At 32.7% G+C, this 25,802-nt stretch overlaps 1 protein-coding gene across 3 annotated transcripts in view; it reads right to left on the bottom strand.

Moving 5' to 3' along the window:
- The window catches only part of LOC123544773 (uncharacterized), a 59,093-nt gene that overhangs the window by 30,118 nt on the left and 3,173 nt on the right, over positions 1-25,802 (bottom strand). Inside the window, exons 3-5 of one of the 3 annotated variants that reach the window (XM_053552948.1) lie at positions 5,720-5,796; positions 2,711-3,121; positions 118-528 (exon numbers count right to left, since the gene is read on the bottom strand). In XM_053552948.1, coding sequence (XP_053408923.1) covers positions 118-528; positions 2,711-3,056 — 757 coding nt within the window. In that variant the 5' untranslated portion in view covers positions 3,057-3,121; positions 5,720-5,796. The remainder of the gene's footprint in view (positions 1-117; positions 529-2,710; positions 3,122-5,719; positions 5,797-25,802) is intronic. The other 2 variants (XM_053552947.1, XM_053552949.1) reach the window with 2 other exon arrangements.

Below are 25,802 nucleotides of genomic sequence, written 5' to 3'. Positions count from 1 at the left end.
TCCTGTTGCTGTGGATTTTGCAGGGTGATATTGAATGTCAAATGATCGTGAAATGAGCATTTTCAGTTTAAACAAAATGTAACACTATGGTACCCTAAGTCGGACAAACATACTTACATACAATTGAAAGGCTGGCATTTCTTATAACATAGGCAACGCTGCCAGTTATGTTACTTTTGTAGGTAAGCTCACATCTGTAGTCTCTGGCGTCACTATATGTCAGTTTATCTTTATTCATATCTAATGTTAAATACGTGTTAATTGGAGTATCTTTATCAATTACACCTCGTAAAACAAAGCCTTTGTCATTTACAATGTCTCTATCTAAAACTGGAACTTCGGTCACACCTGCTTCAATTTCTGCGATGGTTTCCCATGTGTACTTTGATCCTGGATCGGTTTCTCTCCGTATTTGAATGTTGTATATCAAAGATGCATCTAATTCGGTAACATTACATGCCATTTTCAACGTTCCTGTAGTTCCTACTTTTACTCGCGATGCTGACAGAGTAAAAGATAAGCCTTCAGCTGAAAAATAATATGTTTTACACAAGTTAACAAATGTCAAAAGATAATCAAAGTGATACAAAAGAAAGACTTGTCAGGATAGTTGTTTTTGATACCATAAACATATTCAACGATATTTTCATTATTTACATCATTTATTATTACTATTATAATTTTTTCGTATAGATATTTACATAACATTCCATAAATAATAACAAATTCAAAATTCAGAAGGCTTGAATCAGGTGATGATCAGTTCGATAAGCTTTTATGATATTCGCTGTTGAAAGTGTTCACGCGATACGATAAGACTACCGTAATTAGTTTTAATTAATGTTCAAAATAGGTCAATGAAAGCATTTCTAAATACAAAAAGTATTTTCCAACAAAATTTAGATTTTCTTTAATACTTGGTCACAAAACTGTGTCTCCTTATATTGAAAAACATTCCAGAGCTTAAGGTGGCAGTATACCTTAAATTTATATATGTGCATGCCCAACCGATAGATAACGTGAGGACTTAATTACGACAAATTAAATGTATTCACATTTGTTAAAATTCTCTTGAAACAAATTCATTCAACTGTCTTTGATCAGATGCTTAAAGGTTTAATACTGTTGAAATAATCAATCAATTAACGTAGAAAAGCTACAAAACATTGTGGCGTTGAAATGACGTCATCGACGTGTCAGTAACCACACAAAGTTGATAGCTTTTACCTTGAATGTTCGCAATTCTGAGCGATTTTAAGCAGTAGTTAATTGCCAACATATTTTAGGAGTCTTATAGTTTTATTTATATTATTTTTTAACCGATACTCATTTAATCAACAGTCCCTGTTGAATGAGGACATGAAAACCCAGCCCTCTGGAAATTCTGGACCAGACAAACCGAACCCCAACGGCCGGGCCTAGTTATTTGTACAGACCATATTATAGAAGAGCAATGATAACATATTTTTAAAAGTTATATTGAAATTCATTTTATGTTCAAAATCTTATTACTAAGTATATAGCCAAGGAATGTTGAGTCCAGCTATTTTGATGAACATCTTCTGATACTATAAAGAGGTATTATAGTAAGTAGTATAGTGTACACAGTAGATAGTTATAATCACTATAGACTGGCCATTTTAACTTTTAGTGTTTAAGTAATTCCAACATAAATTGGTGTATTTAAGAAAATTAACCGAAAAAATACTCAAAATATTATGGCACATTTTCGAGCTATTGTGTCTGGAATTTATAAAGTAACGTCTTATACGTATTGTGGCCATTACTGTGGGCCATATGCTATATCATTTCACTACTTGTATACTACAGCATAAATGTTTCCTTTGAATAACATAACAAAAAAGAAATAGATTTCTAGCATATACTCATATTTCACCATCTTTGTCAAAAAGCTTTGGGTACAAAGGCGTCAAAACTCAGAACATAGAATTACTAACCAAATTAACTAAATTTAATTTGTCGACATTGAAGTTAAAAGGGGTTGAACAAAACATGTGTATCTATAAGTCCGGAAAAAAGAAAAACTATCTCTTTAGATTCGTAAAACAAACAACGTATTCACAATCCTTCTGCAGATAGGATGGGTACTTGATAACATCACTGTTTGCTCGAAATTTTTACACAGTGACGGCAGTTATTCTTAAAATGATTAATGAACCGTTTTATAATGTAATTCATGCATGTGAATAAAGAAAGGTCACTAATATTTCGTTTAATTGATCATTTTTAGAATACAATGTAGTTAAATTTGCATTACTTTATTTAATTGAAATCTAAATGAAGCTGCCCTCAAATATCAACTAACTTCGTTATAAATTTGGTCTTGATTTCTTTATAGGACTTTTACCTACATTGCGTAAGTAACAAAAGATTATAACTCAACAATAAAACATTTTGTTGTAATTAGTTTAAGGTTCTGACATTATTTCTAGTGATATAACAGGCCTTACTGGTAAAGGCAAAAGTTATTTACTTCGGCATTGACATTCTGCATTAAATGTTTCTTGAATCACTTTTTTCTCAGAAAAGGAAATGTATTTTTACGAGGATCCATACATGGATATTAATATGGTCCAGTTGCTATGAATTTCGCAGGGTGATAGTGAATGACAAATGATCGTGAAATGAGTATTTTCAGTTTAAACAAAATGTAACACTATGGTACCCTAAGTTGGACAGAAATACTTACATAAAATTGAAAGAGTGGCATTTCTTTCAACAGAGACAACGCTGTCAGTTATGTTACTTTTGTAGGTAAGCTCACATCTGTAGTCTCTGGCGTCACTATATGTCAGTTTATCTTTATTCATATCTAATGTTAAATACGTGTTAATTGGAGTATCTTTATCAATTACACCTCGTAAAACAAAGCCTTTGTCATTTACAATGTCTCTATCTAAAACTGGAACTTCGGTCACACCTGCGTCAATTTCTGCGATGGTTTCCCATGTGTACTTTGATCCTGGATCGGTTTCTCTCCGTATTTGAATGTTGTATATCAAAGATGCATCTCTTTCGGTAACATTACATGCCATTTTCAACGTTCCTGTAGTTTCTAATTTTACTCGCGATGCTGACAGAGTAAAAGATAAGCCTTCAGCTGAAAAATAATATGTTTTACACAAGTTAACAAATGTCAAAAGAAAATCACAGTGATACAAAAGAAAGACTTATCAGGATAGTTGTTATTGATACTATAAACATATTCAACGATATTTTCATTATTTAAACCATTTATTATTACTCTTATTTTTTTTCGTATAGATATTTACATAACATTCCATAAATAATAACAAATTCAACATTCAGAAGGCTTGAATCAGGTGATGATCAGTTCGATAAGCTTTTATGATATTCGCTGTTGAAAGTGTTCACGCGATTCGATAAGACTACCGTAATTAGTTTTATTTAATGTTCAAAATAGGTCAATGAAAGCAGTTCTAAATACGAAAACAAAGTATTTTCCAACAAAATTTAGATTTTCTTTTATACTTGGTCACAAATCTGAGCGATTTTAAGCAGTTACTGTAGTTAATTGCCGACATATTTTAGGAGTCCTACACTTTGATAATGATCAATATTTTGAGGTTTTATGTACTTATAATGAAATATTATTCGGAATGTAAGAAAATGGATAATGGTAATGGATGCTATTGGGAATTTAGTAGGATGCAAGGTTACTTATTACGGCCATTTCAAAAACAATTAGACGTTCATCTGTAATTTTTTCTGTTTCTACTTGGCACTTTTATGTTTATTATAAAACTAAACTCTAAAATTCTTCATATTTCAGGAATCCTGAATTAAATTAGTGTTAACATTGAAACAAACCCCGCGACCTACTGGTATATATTTAAATGTCCGTTTTATGCAAGCTGACACTGGTTTATCTAAGGAACACGATTTCAGCTTTTTAACTGTTTATCAACGCTATTCATGAAAATAAAATTCGTTTACACAATTATTTTCCATACAAATATTCTGATGAGGAGTACTGCTTTCAGATGTTTAAGTTCTGTTATTTGTCTTAATAAATGCAAATAAAATAAACATATTTATTTTTTTATTTAGATCTCATCGGCATGACATAGATATGCACAATATATTAAAACACAATAAAATACATGTATATGCATAGCCGCCACTCTAGCATAGTTATAAGAGATCATTTATGTTATATACATAATACTACGTAAAATCACTTATCTAAAATCCGATTGTACAAATCTCTGAACGAAAATTTGTCATACTGCCCGTTCTCAAATGTATCAAAGTATGAATAGATGCTGACCAAATAATGGTTAAACTTGTCTAGAAACAAAACAAAATACGTTATGAGCTTATTACCCTACTGCTAATACATCAAGTTATCAAAATCCAGCGCAACTTGAATCAATTTAGAAAAAAGTCAAACTTTCGTTCTATTATCTGATCACATAGTCAAGCATAATAGAATGACTATACATGGGCTGAGTGGAGCACAAGATATTTCTTACTTTAAATGTAAAATGTTTTCGAAGCTACATTAAACAAGAAAGGTAAATTATTTGATACTTTCCTTAGAAATTTCGATAAAAACCGTTAAAGATATTTTAGACATCTCTGTCTTTTATTAGGGGCATGTGGCCGAGTGGTTAAGGCAACTGACTTCAAATCACTCGCCCCTCATCTATAAGGGTTCGAGCCTAACTCAGGTTTGTTGAATTCTTCATGTGAAGAAGCCATCCAGCTCGTTACGGAAGGTATGTGGTTTTACCCAGGTGCCCGCCGCTCGTGATGAAATAATGTACGGAGGGGCATCTAGGATCTTCCTCCACCATCAAAGCTGGAAAGTCGCCATATGACCTGTAATTGTGTCGGGGCGACGTTAAATCCTTAAACGTTAAAATTTGGGCAGTACCATTTATTATTCGAAAGGGTGTTTACTGAAAAGGGCGGGGGGGGGGGGGGGGTTCCCAGTTAAGTGTCTGCGCAAAATGTTTTTTGATTTTATTTATACTTTGTGGTAATATACCTACATGTATTAAGTTTCATTAACAAGTGTTACTGTTACCAGTTTTGACTTACATTTATAGATATTCACATTTAAAGTGGGTGAAGTCCATTGAAAATCAGTAAATTTGATTATACCACTTTGTGGCTCTGTGATGAAAAAAGTATTCAGTACAATTTAAAATGCAACATGTTGTGTGAATGTCCATTGCTTAGTTATTTTATCATGAAAGTTTCAGGTAAAATGTTTCAACCATTTTAAAGAAAATAACAGAAATTGTGTTCCTGGCTGATCACATGTCAGATTACCCCACCCACTTTAAATGTGAATATCTATAAATGTAAGTCAAAACTGGTAACAGTAACACTTGTTAATGAAACTTAATACATGCAAGTATATTACCACAAAGTATAAATAAAATCAAAAAACATTTTGTGCAGACACCTAACTGGGACCCCACCCCACTTTACTGACAGAATAGAGAACAGTGCAGACCATGATGACCATGCACGAATGTGCAGGCTGAACTTGGTCTGCACTAGACGCTAAGGCATAATCATTTGCCGCCAAATGGCTAAGGTTTAATTAACCCTGTGACAAGGTGTACTGCCTCCTTGATATTTAGCTTTTTTAACACATTCTTACAAATTACGTATGAATTGCATTTTGCAAGGGCGCATTATATAAAACAAAAAAGATAATTACCAAACTGCACAGTAATAATCAACCATATGACACATTTGTCAGCTAAACCAATACTTTCTCTGTTTTGCTTTCAGCTCCTGTAAATACGCGTGATTGCATATTAAATAAAGTGTTATCATCAACTTTGGTGATTAGATGAAATTATAATTATAGTTTTGCGCTTCTTCCGTTTGTAAATCCGTTAGCCTCCAATTCTTTTCCAGTCGACACATCTGCTATCCATCAAGGAATTTTGATATAGGTTCAATGAGATAAGCCATTATCTGCTTCCGGAATAAAAGAGGATCTTCCGGTCCGTCCCTCTTTTTTGCCGCTATATGGAGTTTTTACCGGTGAAAATCACAGCATAATTTGAAGAAATCGCAGACCACAGCAACAGAAAATCAGAATTTGTTCGTACGTACGAACAAAATACGAACAAAATTCCAAATAAAATTTACAAATTCTTGTTCATTTCTCACATTTTTAAATGAATTTTGGAAATTTGTTCGGACGTACGAACAAAATTCCAAACTGCTTTAAAAATTCTTTCTCACAATTATTTGTTGGTAATGAGCAGGCTGATTTGTTCGTACGTAGGAACAAATAAAAGAGCTGAAAAAGAATAACTTTTTAAAAAAGAAAGCAATTTGGAATTTTGTTCGTACCTACGAACAAATCCAGGGTCTGTATGTAAAATATTAATTTTCAGTTTTGACATTTTATTTGAACAGTCCAGATTTGCATTTAAAAATTCTTTTTCATATCTCATTATCATTTGTTCGTACGTACGAACAGCCTGGATTTGTTCGTACGTACGAACAAATGAGAGGACTGTAAAAGAATTTATTCTTGAAATGCAATTTGGAATTTTGTTCGTACGTACGAACAAATCCTGATTGTTCCTATGTACTAACAATAAACTATATTCCATATTATTTTTCAATTCTAATATTCTGTTCCATGAGCCCAGATTTGTTCGTACGTATGAACAAAATTCCAAACTTCTTTTTCACTCACAATCCTTTGTTCGTAATGAGCAGGCTGTATTTGTTCGTACGTACGAACAAATCAGTGAACTGAAAAAGAAATAACTTTTTAACAAAAAAGCAATTTGGAATTTTGTTCGTACGTACGAACAAATTCAGGGTATGCAAAAGATTAATTTTAAGTTCTGCAAATTGTTTGAACAGTCTAGATTTGTTCGTACGTACGAACAAATTTCCAAACTGCATTTAAAAAATCTTTTTCATTTCTCAGAATCATTTGTTCGTACGTACGAACAAATGAGAGAAAAGAAAAAGAAATTAAGTTTTTTTAAAAATGCAATTTGGAATTTTGTTCGTACGTACGAACAAATCCAGGGACTGTAATTCTGACATTTTGTTTGACCAGTTCAGATCTGTTCGTACGTATGAACACATTTCCAAATGTCAATTAAAAAAAATATTTATTTCTCATAATCACTTGTTCGTACGTACGAACAAATGATTATGAGAAATGAAAAAGATTTTTTTTTTAAATGTAATTTTGAATTTTGTTCGTACGTATGAACAAATCCAGGGTCTGTAATTCTGACCTTTTGCTTGAACAGTCCAGATTTGTTCGTACGTACGAACAAATTTCCAAATTGTATTTTTTTTTTCATTTCTCATAATCAATTGTTCGTATGTACGAACAAATGAGAGAAAAGAAAAAGAAATTCAATTTTTTAAAAAATGAAATTTGGAATTTTGTTCGTACTTACGAACAAAGCCAGGGACTGTAATTCTGACAGTTTGTTTGACCAGTTCAAATCTGTTCGTACGTACGAACAAATTTCCAAATGTCATTTAAAAATTCTTTTTTATTTCTCATAATCACTTGTTCGTACGTACAAACAAATGATTATGAGAAATGAAAAAGAAATTTAATTTAAAAAAAATGCAATTTGGAATTTTGTTTGTACGTACCAACAAATCCAGGGTCTGTAATTCTGACATTTTGTTTGAACAGGCCAGATTTGTTCGTACATACGAACAAATTTCCAAATTGTATTTTTTTTTTCATTTCTCATAATCAATTGTTCATACGTACGAACAAATGAGAGAAAAGAAAAACATATTTAATTTTTAAAAAAATTGCCGTTTGAAATTTTGCTGTTTGCCTGGATCTGTTTGTATGCATTTGAAAAATATCCAAATATGAACAAATGTGAGAACTGAATAAGAATCTGTATACATTTGGAATATTGTTCGAATTTACAGACAAATGCCACTTAATATCATTTTAAAAAAAATACAAATATCACTGAAAATTTCAACACATATTTTAATCTATTTATTTAAAGAAATACCAAAACAAATACGTATGAACATAATAAATATAACACAAAGTCTAACATAAATAAACAAGAGGGCCATGATGGCCCTATATCGCTCACCTGTTATCATTGCACTTGAGGGCAAGAAGGTCCTCAGAAAAAATATTAGTCTAAATCCAAAGGACAGGAACAACAAAGGGAAGAATTTAAACAAAACAAAAAAAAATCTTACAAGGTATAGATGTGTCAAAATACACCTAAAATTTGGAGGTACCATCCATGTTGTACCATAGAAAAGTGGTCTCGGTTTTTCCCTACGGCCAATAATAAAAAAGTTACTAAAAATAAGCTATTTATAGTAACGAAAAAGGGAAGTAATTAAAAAAAATATATTGTAAGTGAACAAAAGAAAGATCTGCCAAATAAATCTGTTGACATAAATGAAATTTCAGGTCAGTATCTTCATTAGTTACGGAGATATACCAATTTTAATTTGAAATAAAGGGAGGTAATTTGACATAAATCAGTCCATAGTTATCTACCCTGGTTGTCTCACTCCAACTAATAACAATAATGAAATTTCAAATACGTCCTATAAGTACTTACTGATATAAAAACATTTTGATTACAATCTGGGGAGGTAATCAGATATAAAATAACTCTGGAACCTACGATTGGATCTGATTTGTCACGGAATCAATTACTCTGCCATTCATCAAGGGATTTCAATTTTACTTGGCACATGTGTTTTACTCAATAAGTCAACGAGTCTTGCGTAAGACCAAGACCTCTTGCTCAAGGGTCAAAGTCACACTCGTCGTATATCCACGTATGACTACTTATTACAATTTTCTATATACTTAAGCCGTTGGTTAATTGACCAGCTTTCTGTCTATTTATAAAATATTTGATACGCGCAAGCATTTCTGTTTATTAGTCCTTATTTTCTGAAAATCAGTTTCAGGGACTATAGAATTTCAATTTATATTCCTGCTAAACTTTTGAATTTCATTATACTAATTCAGTCCCTTCTTTATTTCTTATAAACAATTTAGTTACATTACTAAAATCAGAGCATTTATAATAAATGAAATTGAAACCAATTCAATATCAAACTAATTAACTAGTCTTTATTCCAAAAACGAAAATAAATATATTTAGATGTTGTGCTGCATATTACAAACAAGAACTGTTTCTAAATTTTTAAAACAACGCTCTTTAAATACTCCCGTAAATTTGTTTTCTAGCTTCTAGCAATTACGCGTTTGTAAACATAATGTCAACGAATAAAACTTAAACTTGGAAATTCACAATGAAAGTGGTCAATGTAATAAGCAATAAAATTGAAACAAAAAGGAAAATGCTACATCCTTATATGCCTCATATTACCATATTTCATCAATCACATAGAACTAGATTTGGACTTCTTCACATGTTACACTGAGTTGTCACTTTCTACTAGTATTTGGTGTGAACAGTCCTGTCAATGAAGACATTTATGCTGTATTTGGGAAGAGTATTCCAAAATCTGGAAATTCTGGGGTAGTTCAGTGTTGGTATCATGTTCCAAATACAAATTTATACTGGAACTTGTACTAAACAGTTACAGTTTGGAATTTTAGAGAATTCCGCTGGAAAATATCATGGAAGGTTACCTTATGTACAGTAAAACACGTTTTTCAGTTTAAAAAATGACCTAACTGGCAAATGTACACTTTGACCTTAATCATCATGTCTACATGGATGGGTGACCGTTCCTGTTTTGATTGACTTCCGATACCTTTTAAGACCCGGTCGTCTCTTAGTAGCTAAGAATACGAGTCAAGCATACATTAATTTTACACGACAATTACTCATTTTTGGGAAACTGAAAATTCTTAGCACATAACCATCATAAATTACAAATTGAATTCTGCTTGAAATACACTGTATGAAATGACAATGTTTATGGTCTTATAACAAATAGCAATACCCATTTTAGATAAAAGCATCTTACCTCGTTTAGACATTAAAGTTAATATAGGGACGGGATAGGGTGTAGCTTTAAGAGAAATCTTAATGTCAATCTTAATCTGTTTGCTACGGACTGTTTTAGTAAAATACAAATGTAATATGTATTCAAGTATATTGTCAGAATTCAGGTATATTGTTAACATTCAAGTATAGTGTCAATATTCGGGTATTCTGTCAGTATTCAGGTAAATATTGTCAGTATTCAGGTATTTTGTCAGAAGAAATGATCTACTAAGTATATTCAACATTGTCACTGAATTTTAGAAGTTGTTCCAAATGGCAATCTCCTAACCAAATTAAATGACTTTGTATTGTCTTACAATGCCCCTATCACTTGTTATACTAGATTTATAAAGCACCCTTTTTCGTGGTAAACACGTTCAAATGTACTTCACATACAAACACTGCCACTCAGGACGCAAAAATCACCCTCTGTGAGTACAGATTGAACTATTCCAGTCACTGAAAAATTCTAAAATGCTCTCTAGTGTTGGGAGTAATAAAAAATGATATATGCTGAAATTACATCGATACATCTTTGTACATTTATATTCATACCCTGTATAAAGTTTGGCGCTGAATATGTCAAATGTCTATACTTCAGATCATAACATGGAAATTAATTGTTTTCATTTAAGCTCATAATAAATTTAACATTTATCTAAAATGTGTGCTGTGTAAAATGTTATATATCTACACGTTAACAATTGCCGTGCTTCTTGTTATGTTAGTTTTGATACATTGTATCTCAGGTTCCCCCATAATATATCTGAAGTGCTACAGTCCATTAATTGAAGTATGCTATACACGTTTATTTTCGGCCATCGATTATCTTATATGTTGTAAAAATTATTTTAAATGAATAATATCATTTAAAATACAACAATTTCTGTTGCCTGTCAATCTAAAAGTATGGAATGCTTAATTTGTCTGCTTTGGTTCATTTTTATACTTGCGTTAGTGCACTCCCCTTTATATGTGTTAATTTTTATCAATTAAATGTATTGTATATTCATTGTCATATTTTGGAAAACAAGATATCTATCTATTTATACATCTATCCATCTATTCATTTATCCATTCTTCCCAGACGGGTTCGGGTGTATCAGGGGTCTCCGCACCATCAAAGATGGAAAGTTCCCATATGGCTTGAATAGTGTCGGTACGACGTTAAACCCAACAAAATAAATGAAATGAATTCGGTGTTTCATTGCTACGCTAAGGACAAATAATGTCTATTCACAAACAGCTAAATTAGTCGGACAGGGCTTTCTCTCGCTCTCCGTTCAAGGGGATTTCTCTCGTTCAGTGTCTCTGATTCGATCGATTTGTGTTTGTAATAGTAGATGATGAATAGCGGCGTGGCCTGTGTGGCTGCCCTTGAACGTAAAGCGCCTTTTAACGTGTTTATCATAAAATGGGCAAATAGCTTAGTCAAGAAGTTTCAAAGGCTCGTTATACTACACATACCTTTCACATTAAGTTTGAACTATTTTTGAAAAGACGATATTATAGAATTCAAAAGTGAAGCTGTAGGTTTATGAATCGATGGTCTAATTTGAGAAAATTGCAAAAATCGAAATTAACATAATATGACTTTTCCCAAGAATGTCTTCTCTCATGAAGTTCGCATGATTATGTTTATTATGCTCATTCTGTAACTGCTGTATGTGCTATTTGTTTTCTTACGCAACGAGTTATAGTTAAATGATCACTTTTGTCATCGGCTTATCTAAGATGTCTGCAAGTTTTATGTATACTGGTATACTGGTGCCGAATATAAGGTACAGAAAAGACTATCTTGTAGTAACCAAAGAATATATTCACTTCACAAATGAGAAAAATCAGACTTACTAAAATATATATACTGAACTTTTGTACATGTCGCTACTAAGTTTCGTATATGTAGATACTTAGTACAAAAATATATAGACAGAGTTGGTCATTCAATATATCAAATATATAGTTATCTTATTCACACTTTCTTCTTTTTTACTAAATATTCTTTTTGATCATTATAGATACCGATTCATATATCCTTAGGACAACGGACAAATTTAGGATGATTATTTTCCATTACTCAGAACAAAATATCTTATTCCTTGTATATTTCGGCCGTATCACACAGCCTTCATCAGCAAAGTGCCTGGTCAGTGTTGCATAGCGTCACGTGACAATTGGTGATCACGTGACACTAGTGTTGTAAACCAAGAAGGACGTCCCATTACACCCCATAGTTTCAAATATAGAAAGCGTTATGTACCCGATTGCAAGGTATCTGGCTAGCGTCATTGGTCCTCTTGCTGGGACGACTGAGCACTACATCGTGAACAGTGTGGATTTTGTTCAGAAAATCAAAGGGTTTGAAGTACCACCTGTGACATAACTGGTTTCGTATGATGTCTCGGCGTTATTCACAAGCATTCCGTGGAAAGGGCAATAGTGACAGTAAGGGCAACGGAGCAAGGGTACATAGAAAATTGAATTTTTGAACTTCGTCAAATCGCCTAAAGGGTCCTTTTGATGCTATCTGAAAGTGTCAGTATATGTGTCGATAAGATATTTCCGTATTTGAGAGCTGCAGACCTAGACATTTTAAAAAATAAAAAATAAAAACGCCCCTGCATTGCCAAGAGGACCATAAGCTCGAAAAAGATGTTGTACGTAATTTTCTTTAGTTATAGTGAGGTAATCGTTTAAGTGCCTTGTCCATGTAGCCGTACAGTCACTGGACGATTCTACAAAAACACATTTATTTAGTCAGTTTCATGATCAACGGGTGTAGTTTTATTAAAAGGCAAAATATCAGTAGTGGTATAAAATAGTATTTATACATGTCTAAATCTCTAAATCTAAGCTCTAGAATCCTGTTAATATTTTTGAATGTATATATTTTATATTGTGTTATGTAAATGTAAAGCGCAATAGAATATTCAATAATTTTTGCGCTATATAAATGCCATGTATTTGTATTTGCATTTGATAAAACGTAGTACTTAAGAAATCCGAACTCTCGTATATCAAATTTGATACATTGATGAGATCAAAATAAAACTAAACACGTGGATAATGAAAAAACAATAGACCAGTTAATTAGTCAGATACAATTTCTTGTCCTGGTTTAACATTCAATATTTTGTATTAAGGTACATTCTATAGCCAAAATATCGACATTTTAGTGCTTGTCTTTACAACCATTTTGCGAATTTGTACTGAAGAATTACATAATTTGATGAATGAAATGCCTATTGAAAATGATTTAGCTCGCCTTTGAAGTATATATCTTGAAAAACAAATGCCAACTTGTACCCGAAAATCCGGACAGAAGACAGAAAAAAATATTTTTAGGTGGTCATATTTTTCAAAATCGACAGCTGCTACATTCAAGCATTATTCTACCTAAAATTGTGACCAAAACGTACCTAGATAATATATCTACTTCCTGCGAGCAATCAATTTTTAAATAAATTTGATGAAAGTGCCTTTCAGAGTCGATAATTTCAGATGATTTTTATTTTCTCTTTTTTTTTCATGTAGACATCATCATTTCACAACTAATTTGAGATAAACATGCGTATCTATGACAAAAATCCATAATATCATTACAAGGGCAATACACATAAAAGTCAGATGTGTCAATTTTATTTTTAGAAACGGTTGCAGTCACAAAGTAATTGACAGAATAAAATGTAAATTTCAGTATATTTTTTCACACGAAAATGTGTTAGGGCGTAGAAATGTGATCAGGCTGAGCACATGGTCTTATGGATTTCATAATTTTCGGCGCTTAACGTAAAAAAAGTTAAAGCACAGGATTCAAAAACATTAAATTTATGCTTAAATCTATATGCGATACATTATGCATATAACTATAATTCACGATAATACCGCATATGGAAGTAACTGGAATAAATTTGGACTATTTCTTCCGGAAGTTTACATGACTGTCCTGTCAAAAGGCCTCCCTCGTGTTTACATATTTTGACAGGTCGAGTTGTTCTGGGACTAGGAACAATGGTAAGTGCAAAGTTATATCGATTTATAAAAATTAATTATTTTTGCAACGAGTTCAAAGTAAGGTTGATAATCAATCGCCTCTATTTCAAGATCTGAGAATGATTTGCCTATTTTTTGGCGGAGAACATAGCATATGCATGCTTGTATCACTGCAACCATAGATTATGATTAGATACCACAACAAATCATTCTCAGATCTTGAAATAGATTCGATGCAGAATTAACGCATTGTTTCATAGATAGTGAATCGATCAGAATAGACAGAATAGATCATTGTCATAGAAAAAAACGTTGATGTACTTTTTCCATTCGAATTGACATAATTTGAAATAGACTCTGCATTTATGCCATAAAATATGTCTGATTGGACATGCTGAATCATCCGGCAAAAACCATCAATTTTTCTATAGTAACATTAATTAGAATCAAGGTCTACTGTGCATTTAATCCGTCATGTGTTTGTTTCAGATGAATGAATACCTGCACCATGGAAACAATGTCATTGCAAACTTTTTGAACCTGTGCTGGCGTTCACATTGACATTTCTTGTTCAACAGCAATACATGATGTCGACCAACAGTACAGCTAGGTAAATGTCAATGTTCTATATATATTCTACAATAATTTCGTAAAAAAATGAACAATGTCTGTAAGTAAGCCAAAGAAAGGACACCTCTGCATAGCTGACACGGTCAAGGGTCTGAATGAAGCATGATCATGCACCAAAATATCAACAAATTTATACATTTATATAATGGAATGAAATAACTTACAGTAGGCCTATATTACAGCAAGATGTGATTAATAAATAGTATCATAATTATTTATTTTACATGGCATGCATAAATGAGCTGTGCTGTAGACCTACAGAATCAGCATAAAGAAATGAAGCTACACGAGTAGTTTTAAGATACATAAATCCACACTTGTCAAGATTCCATATATAATGCTGATTTCCTTATATGGGTGGTTTTTAAAATAATGAAGCTTTTTCTTCTTTTTCACCTTATTTTAATTCAGTTCAGTTTTAGAATGTGTTTTGGGGCCAATCATATCCAAATCAATGTATTCAAGAAATGTGTGCAATTTCAGATGAATGACTCAAGCGTTTTTAAAGTTATGTTAAATTATATAGCTAATTTTGTCCCCTCTGCACCAAAAGTGTGACATTTTGCATGAAGGATAGTTTTCAACTGTGTTTTACTTTTTCAAACCAAACTTAATTGTCACAGCTTTGGCTTTTCTTATGTAATCTAAATTCTGCACATTTAAAACAAAGTACTTCTTTACATTAACTACATTTTATTCTTACCAATAGTTCATGTCTTAATTGTGATGGAAGCCACTTCATAAAAAAATAGTGATAAATTTAAAAGTTGAACAGTACAATTTCATAACCTCATTACTTTTCTTAAGATCTTTATCCTTGAAGCTTTGAAGACACCTTATGATTTTATTGTTTTATAAATCAAATTTCTCAGAATCTTCATATATATCTGTACACCCAAAAATGTCCATTGTAAGTATTCTTTAAATAAAATGGGATTTTACTTTATTTCCCTCTAAATGGAAGTTACAATGGTTACAAAAGCAGCTTTCAGCTTCATATATTAAGCCAAAGTGATGTCCCCTGTGCACCTTTTTTTGACATTCATCAGTTATCATAGCATTTATATTGTATATGTTGTGCAGTTCTATATTCTTAGCAGTTGTAAGTTAAATGCAGGCATTACATGATAATTAAGCATTATATAAGAATCCCAGAACAATTTAAATTTATTTTTGCATTTTCTCAAGTTGGCAATTTTCAGGTTTAAAAGGGGAAACATCAATTTTAATTAAAGTTTACCTACATATGTAAATATTCAGTACAGAGTATTGTGTAGTTGAAAGAATTTTACTTACTATGAACATATTCCATGAATATATATTTTGCTGCCATTTGGCCCCTGTGCATCTTCTTAAAATTAGTAGCATTATAAAGTATGTATGAATTTTACCATTCCATTTTACCATGCATGGCATCTTGTCATTTTTCTACTCTGAATAAGCAGTGCATGTAAACTAAATGATTTCAATGTGTTAATTATGTTTAAAGTCAACTTGTTTTTCATTTAAAGCATTATATGCTGCTGAATTTTCATGTTTGTATTGTGAAAATTTTCAGTTTTGTAGTTATTTTGTGGAATAAACTAATTGTTCAATAGACTTTTGTCTTAAGATGATCACCATTAATCTTGTTTTGAACAGAAAAACTAATACTTAATGAATATTACACTGATTTTTAGTATGTGTCCCCTGTGCATCTCTTAAATAACTCAATTTTAAGTTGACAATTTTAGAAATTAAAATCACCAGACATTTTTGAAATTTGGAATGTGGTTTATAAACCTGCAAAATGTGAGAAAAAAATAGGTTTTATAATAATATGTTAATTATTTTTCATTCAGCAACAACTTTTCTAGGTAAAATTTTATTTTTATGTCAGATTTGTGCAGAAAGGGTGATTTTAAAAACATTAATTAAATAAGTTTCAAACTAAACACAAACACCTATTCATATATGTTGAATTGAAAAAATTACTGTTATACATATTTCCTTGTCATAAAACACTGCAATATTTATCACCCCTCTTACTGGAAATCCTCTGAACTTATGAACTGAAGGCTGTTCAAAATATTATCTGATTGGTATTTCTCAACACTTTCCCAAAGTTGTATATTTTCTTGAAATTTGAATTAGTTGCTATCATAAAAAAATAGGTGACCACCAAAAGAAATAGGTTTGAATTTCCAATATGTCACACTTTTGCTTCATTATTTTGAAAACCACCAATATGTTTCCACATAGTTTTTTTTTATATACTATACTATACTTATTTCAGACGAAGATATAAATTTATTCAAAAAATATGATGGGACAATGAATGCCAAAATTGCCAAGAAGAAGACTGCCAATTTACACAACATTTTATACAGGTAGGTGTTTATAAGTGTTTTGAAAATAGATATGGCATTCAGCACTTATTTTACAAACTATAATAACTGATTTTAGAATTATGTACATTGTACTTTTAAATTGTTTTTAATGTGAAGTATCAGCAATGGAAATTTGTAGAGAAATCACAGTTAATTGTGAAAGAAAAATTTATGTATATATAAATGTACATGTTGTGCTTTTTTTAGTTACAGTATGATATGGTGAACAAAAAGCCCTCAATGCAGCCAGTTCTGGAGCTTTGGTTAGACTATGAACAGTAGATATCAAAAGGTACAGTATAGTTTAGAGCTGCATTTATTAATTTGTTTATGTAATTACTATTTATCAGTTCAAATGAAACTTGGTACATCAGCATGAAGTGGACAGGCACATATTGTCAGGACTATCAAATTTGATTATTTGTTTCTTCAGTTATTATGTCATTTTCTTTTTCAAATTGTCATATCATAGCTTCCTTCATACCTTTTGCATTAAAACTCTCTTTCTGCAGATTCCATCATATTCAAATGGATCATGGTATACTTCATGGCCAAGCAGCAGAATTTTACACATACTAGTGGATTTTACATCTGATGACAGTTTTCTAAAGTTATGGTCCTTTTAGAATCTTGAATTAAATGAAACAGTTACAGTTTCTTTTCTTTTATTCTTATGTACTCAGCTCCTCCCCCACTTTCTATCCAATGCCGTTGAAGCTTGTAATACACTTTTACCTTAAATGTAAAGGCCTTTATCTATTTTTGCCTAAAATCTAAAGTACTATGCCCCTTTTTATATTATAAGAATTATATTTCATCTCCTCCTACAGTTTTCATACTGTGTCACAGTGCAAAAGTAAGTTTATATGAAATTATCAACATGAAGTAGGCACATATTGCAAGACTTCATTTCAGGTTACTTTTTATTAGTGATGTCCTTTAAAATATCACAAATACACTTGTACATTGTGTATGCCTACTCACAGTTTCAAACAATTCATAAGAAATTTAGTATGGACATGAAGTGATGGTGTGCCTATATATAGTGTTAGTTGAAAATGGAATGCATGAAGACATACAGAAAAAATATATATCATCTGTTTGAATTCAAAGCTGTATTTTTTAGTCTGTATTACTTGTGTAAGGTACTGTTTTTCCATTTCTTAATGACATTTTCTTGATTATGTCTGTCAGACTGATAATGTTATAATTGTAAGAGTTTACATTCTAAACTTTTGTGTTTTTATGAACATATAAAACATGTAAAGTTTATACTAGTGTAAAAATAGCTAAATTTTTCCATTTCAGATGATCATCTGAAGGGCCACAATTGTTTAAAGCACTGGTAAACAAACACTGAACTATTTGATGGATCATAGACATACGTGTGCAGAATGTACTACCATATTTCCAGAACAGAGAAATAGAAATATCAAGTATTAGAGAGAAAGAAAAGTATGCATCATGTATAAAGAACTGCCTAAAAATAATTTGCAAAATACATTGAAATCTAACAATTGCTAATTGCATAATGCATATGGAAGTTAAGAAAGGTGTACTCTTCTGGAAAATATGTGTCCAGTGCAACATTTCTTTTTCAATTTTGTGAGCATAATTCTACATAAAAATTGTAACATGGCTACAGGGATAATACAAAAGGTTTAATCTTATTTCCAAACAAATAGGGGGAATCAGAGAAGAAATATCAAGAATTAGGGAAAAAGAAATAATTGTCATGAATGAAGAACTTGCTTTTTATTAATTTACAAAATACTTTTTAGCCTCACAACTGTTAGTGATATTATGAATATGGAAGTTAAAAGTGTGGACTTTGATTAATCTTCAACTTCTCTGAGCATAGTTCTACATAAAAATTGTAACTTTATAAAATAGTCTTGTAGAAAAAGTGTAAGACTTTCATACTTGTTTATAGAAAATGTTTCTGGATGTTTCAGTGTAAGTTTGCTAGACCCAGACCACTAGCTCCTAAGTCAAGGTTACACTTAGAAATCAAAGGTTAAAAGGGTCTGTTTCTGTCTGGTCAATAACTGCCATACATAAAGGGATTTTGGAATTACTCGGCATCAATGTTCACCATAAAGAGACAACGTGTTATGCGCAAAACCCAAACCCTTGCTCCAAGGTCAAGGTCACACGTAGAGGTCAGAGGTTAATAGAGTCTTTTTGGTGTCTGGTCAATAACTCTGCGATCCATGAAGGGACTTTTAGATAACTTGGCATAAATGTTCACCATAACGAAACAAGGTGTCGTGCCCAAGACCAAGACCCCTAGCTCGAAGGTCACACTTAGAGGCCGAAGGTCAGATACAAAAATGACTTTGTCCCGAGCATTTCTTGTTCATGCATGGAGGGATTTTGATGTACAATGGCAAAAATGTTCATCATCATGAGATGGTGTGTCATGAGTAAGAACCAGGCCCCTAATCCTTTGATGTTACTATAAATAGCTATTACTGTAAAGTTCTATTCTATTATCCCTTATGCTGAACATGATTTATTCTGTCTTTGCGACCAGTGTAGATCATGATCAGCCTGCACATTCATGCAGACTGATGATGATCAGCACTGTTCGCCATTCAATCAGTATATTTTTGGTAAGCATCCCTTTTAACAGTTAATGTACTGTCCAAATTGAAAAATGGACAAGTTCATTATAGAAATTCAGCATGGTAAGGGTTAATATTAGCCTAAGGAGAAAATTGGGACTACTTTTCTGTAGTACAACACGCATGTTACATCAAATTTTTGATGTATTTTGACCTAAGGCTACCTGATTAGTACTTTTGTGTGGACTTTTTTTCAGATTAACTTCTCTTTGTTGTCACTATAACAAACGATTATTCTTGAAACTTTTTATCCTGGTTGTTAGAATTGGATATGTCATTGTTTTGGCTTTCTGTCTATCAAACTTATAGTTTTGTACAGAAAATGTTTTATTATATCATCTACCTGACGAGCATATATTTAACATCCTGGCACTCTTGTTTTATTTTGTTCAAGCCAAGATGCTGTATTGGCATACAGTATGTATGATGAAAATGTCTTTAGGCAGGGGACGTTGCTTACTCTGTTACAAATTCTTGTTGTTGTTTTTAGCTCACCTGTCACATAGTGACAAAGTGAGCTTTTGTGATCACCCTTCGTCCGTCGTCTGTCGTCTGTGCGTGCGTCCGTGCGTGAACAATTTCTTTTCTGCACGATAGTGGTTTCATTTATGATTTTATTTTAACCAAACTTGCAAAAATGTATCACCATAAAATCTCGGTTCCGAACTGGCCAGATCCCATTACAGGTTCCAGAGTTATGGCCCCTGAAAGGGCCAAAATTAGCTATTTTGACCTTGTCCGCACAATAGCAGCTTTATTTATGACTTGATTTTTACCAAACTGGCACACAACTTGTATCACCATAAGATCTCGGTTCCTTTTTTGAACTGGTCAGATTTCATTATGGGTTCCAGAGTTATAGCCCCTGAAAGGGCCAGAATTAGCTATTTTGACCTTGTCTGCACAATAGCAGCTTCATTTATGATTTTATTTTAACCAAACTTGCACACAACTTGTATCAGCATATGACCTTGGTTCCTTTCTTGAACTGGCCAGATTCCTTTACGGGTTCCAGAGTGATGGCCCCTGAAAGGGCCAGAATTTGCTATTTTGACCTTGTCTGCATAATAGCAGCTTTATTTATGATTTGAATTTAATCAAACTTGCATAAAACTTGTGTCACCATAAGATCTCGGTTCCTTTCTTGAACCGGCCAGATCCCCTAATGGATTCCAGAGTTATGGCCCCTGAAAGGGCCAAAATTAGCTATTTTGACCTTGTCTGCACAATGGCAGCTTCATTTGTGATTTGATTTTAACCAAACTTGCACACAACTTGTATCACCACAAGATCTTGATTCTTTTCTTGAACTGGCCAGATTCCTTCATAGGCTTCAGAGTTATGGCCCCTTAAAGGTCCAAAATTGGCTATTTTTGGCTTTTGCAGCCATATAGAGACTTCATTTATGGTTTGATTTGATACAAACTTCCAAAATATCTTCAACAACAATAAATCTTGGATTTCATGACAAATCATATCCATTCGTAGGTTCCAGAGTTATTTTATATCTGATTACCTCCCCTGATTGTAATCAAAATGGATTAATATCAGTAAGTACTTAAAGGACTTATTTGAAATTTAATAATTGTCATTAGTTGAACTGAGCCAATGAGGGTAGATAACTATGGACTGATTTTATGTCATATTACCTCCCTTTATTTCAAATTAAAATGGGTATATCTCCGTAACTAATGAATATTCTGATCTGAAATTTCATTTATGTCAACAGATTTATTTGGCAGATCCTTCTTTTGTTAACTTATAATCATTTTTTTTAATTACTTCCCTTTTACGTTACTATAAATAGCTTGTTTTTAGTAACTTTTTTATTATTGGCCGTAGGGAGAAACCGAGACCACTTTCCTGTGGTACAGCATGGATGGTACCTCCAAGTTTTAGGTGTATTTTGACATATCTGTACCTTGTAAGAATTTTGTTTTTCTTTTTGGTTTAATTTCTTCCCTTTGTTGTTCCTGTCCTTTGGACTTAGATATTTTTTCTGAGGACCTTCTTGTCCTCAAGTGCAATGATAACAGGTGAGCGATATAGGGCCATCATGGCTCTCTTGTTTCTGGAGTTGTTGCCCTATTTGTTCTTGAACTAATTCATCACATCGTGAACTCGTGAACTTAAGTCGAACAGATCCATCCAACTGAATTGAAACTAGGTATATATCAGAAGCATGAAATGAATATGTACATGTTGCCCTGACTTTTATGATCGATTATTTTGTCTGGAGTTGTGGCCCTTCTTTAACGACGAATGACAACTACATTGTAGTTTCCTTCTCTTCATTTCAAATAAAACTTGTTAAGCATCATAAACATTATGTAGACATGCGCATTTGTTTCTTGTTCAGTTGTTTAACTTCTATATATTTTTCCTTAATAACATTATTGACCCGTCGTTATTATAAATTATTGAATGAAACATTTTTGTCGACATCATTCTAGTTCGCTTTGCAACCTCCGTGAAGGAATATTGTCAAACTATACCGATAAGGGGAAGAGTTTGCTTCCTTTTGTAGCACAACTGTCTATGCATTATTGTGTCTTGCTCATATACATAACACTTTTATTTGTGTGAACGTGCATGAATTTGTTATACTGCAAATTAAAACAGTCATCATTGATCACTTTCCTCCTTTTTATTGTAAATAGCACAGTCATACACAGAAGATGCTGTATACTAAACATATTTTCTCAAAATTTAGACCAAAAAAAATCTATCCGATGCCACCATTACATAACGACATTTCAAACTTTTGCAGGGGGAGAACACCCTGACTCCTACTCATGCTGGGAGCTATGTGTCTCGCTGGTGACACATTCTTTCTAAACTGTTGCCTCGCTGCATCAAATAAAGGTATTTCTGGATCCGGACTAGCCTGGGAAGCCGTGGACAATAATTGTCAGAAGAAATCTTACCTACATTAAAGATCCAGCTTAAATTGTGCTAATTAATGTTAATTGGCATTCATCCGAGTTTCTGATATTGTCAATTTGCAGGTAGAAAAATGGTTAGAAATTGTCAGACTGGATTCCCAGGCTAGACCGGACCTGCCCTTAAGTATGATAAAGGCCTTTAAGGTCGATGTCGAAATTGGGATCTAGCAAAGTTTTACAACATTTAAGCTTATCAACGAGGTCGGCAGAGATTATGAAGTTGTTCTGTTGTCAGGCTCAAGATGCAGGCATACTTAAACTCCAAAACGACGGCCGTTTTTGTACAATAAAACTCCATCAAGTTTGAATAAATGGTTGAAATGGTTATGAATTTTGTACAGTAATCATTTCTGCGTACAGACTGAAGTATTACCATTAGTGGATTCATAGCGGAGTTCGGAGTGAGGGGGGGGGGGGGGGGGGGGGGGAATCACCGGGACGCTCCCGCCACTAAAATCGCCGGAGCATAGGTAGTTTGTCTTATGTTCTGGGTAAAATAATTGCAAAATATACATTTTTTCTCGCTCGCTACGCTTGGGTACATAAATTGTCTTTTATTCTGACTGAAGAATATGAAATATGCATTTTTTCTCGCTCGCTACGCTCGCATTAATAATTAATCTTTTGTTCCGGCTGAATAATATGCATATTTTTTCTCGCTTGCTACGCTCGGAAACTTAATTTGTCTTCTGTTCTGGGTTAAACATAAAAATGCATTTTTATCTTTATCTCACAGGTAATTTGTCTTACTTGTTTTTTTGTTTTTTTTGTGTTTTGTATTTTTATTGATGGAAAAAATGCATTTTTTCTCACTCGCTATGCTGGCACATTTAAAATCTGACAGTTTGCATGAGCTCCGAAAAAAACTTTTTATTTTAGTCCTAAGTAAACCCTCCCCATGAAAATTCTCAAAAAACGAACGGCTAAGAAATTCCGAGATACTCGCGCAAGAATAAGACTGACAGTTCATAAGACGTGACTATAATTAGCATGTTATTTCTGTTGATTTTGTCACAAAACCTGTCCTTTGTCAAACACAAATAAAGTACCCCAGAACGCCCAAAATGCACCAGATGGATCCATTATTTTCATAGTTTTCCGGGCAATCATGCCCCCGGACCCCACTATTTGCTCTAGTCTTCAAATATTTTACGCCCCCTCTTACACCAAATACTGTGTCTGCCCCTGAGGTAGTCATTTTTTTTTTAAAAACGTAATGGATGTAAGAATTTTTTTACAAAGTTTGGAACGATAACGCTTTTATCATATTAAGTAGACCGTTTGAAAAGATGTTGGATAGTTCAATGAATCAGATATTCTAGATTTCATTTCAGGTTGTAGAATATTTTGAAAAAAAAAATATTATTCTTCGAATACTTTTTGACTGTACTATTAGAATAGTGTTATTGGATCTATAAAATTTGCCGAGAATGATAATCGGGATAAAGAACTCTCCCTTCAGGTAAACGGCGTGAAGAACTATCCTTTATTTTGTTTGGCGGGAATATAGCACGTTTTCACCGTGCAATATTAGTATTTATATGAACAAAAAAGTAGTCCGTCATGTCAACAAAACACGATGAAAACAATCGTCTGAGGCATTATAAAGTATATTTTCAATCGTAAATTGTCAGCCTTTTAGAAAAAGTTTGGGTAATTTAAAGGGTGGCAGGAACTAGATACATGTCTTGTCTGTCTATTAATACATTTTAAACCGACTCCGCATGTATTTTGAAGCAACCCTTGATTTTCAAAAAACATGACCAATTTTGTTATCAAATTCGTCGTCGTACGACCTATGGAAGAGTCGTAGTCGTAATTTGATTATCTAGTCGTATACTTCGTGTTCTGCGCAAGTAACTGCCAACTTCCCCACATGAATTATCAGAGGCGGAGAACGACTGATTTCAGACACAATGTCTTTTATCAAATCGTCACGGAGAACATAACGCCCCGCCAGAGGATCGAACTCGCGAGCCCGCCATCCGCAGACCAACGCTCTCCCTACTGAGCTAAGCGGGCGGGCTTGTTATAATGTTGTTAAAGAACTGTCAGTTAACCAAGGTAACGTAAATAATATACTTGTATATCCTCACAATAATTGAACTCTGAATTAAAATATGAGATCTATATATCTATAATATATAATTGAAATTTGCTATATGAAAAAAAATTGTATTGACGATTGACTTTTCATATGCTAGTACTGGCTTAAAAATTAGCTAAGATTCGATATTACAATAATAGTTGATAACCAACATTTTGGAGTATTCAAAAAAAATGTACTGGGTATGTCTTACAGAAATTTGTAAAATCTCAGTTTCTCGAATAGGAAGTTTCCAATTGGCGAAGCTTTAAACTTTAGAAATGAAAATGTTGTATGTGGTACCATGTGTCTCTTTTGCATCGGACCTTTTCAAAGAAACAAGTGCAAATTTGAGATTTTGCTCCCCGAACAGGAAGCTAGTTACTGTAGTTAGTATCAAGTTTCCCGTACGGGACATTTGGAAAACTACGTAACATTTCACTTAAGAGTATTTAGGTCTTCTGTTAATTCTTTCGTCCGTATGTCAGGCAGATCATGTTCGTTCTATATTTCTAACTGACAACTCTTCTTTAGATATATAACTTAAATTGCAAAAATTGAGAAAATGTACAAGAGAATGTTTTTATATCTGTTTTTAATCTATGTTGACATTAATTAAACTTCACCTACAATTCAATGAGAGGAAGTATCGAATTTCCTTCCCTTTTGTAAATAAATGTGTCCGTATCTCATCCGGAGAATAACTTTGAAACCAGATTTAAAGACCATAATGAATACTAATTTACATATTGCTAATGTTTATAAATTATATGTCTATAAAGGTGATACAGTTTCTTAGTCGTCGTTTATTTGATTTGCTTACAGCTAGCGGTTAACTTCTTCTCAATTAACCTGTTTGTATGGTTTTACTATACATACGGCATAACAGTAAAATCATATTGGATAAGACACTGACGACAAAAGAAAACGCCTTATCCGAACTCCTCGTAAAATATTTTGTTAACCGTGATTCAAAATAAAAAGAAAATTCAATTTGCAAAACGAATTGCCCTACTCAAATGTGTAAAAAAGATAATCTTTATGATTTCGCTTATTCTTTGTACCTTTTATGCAATTATCATTACTTTTAAAACGGAGAATCGGACCTGTTCGGCATTTTCGAAGTTCCCCGAAAC

The sequence above is a fragment of the Mercenaria mercenaria genome, chromosome 10 (genome assembly GCF_021730395.1).
Source record: "Mercenaria mercenaria strain notata chromosome 10, MADL_Memer_1, whole genome shotgun sequence".
Lineage (NCBI taxonomy): Eukaryota > Metazoa > Mollusca > Bivalvia > Venerida > Veneridae > Mercenaria > Mercenaria mercenaria.
This window is presented reverse-complemented; position numbering and strand designations above follow the sequence as displayed.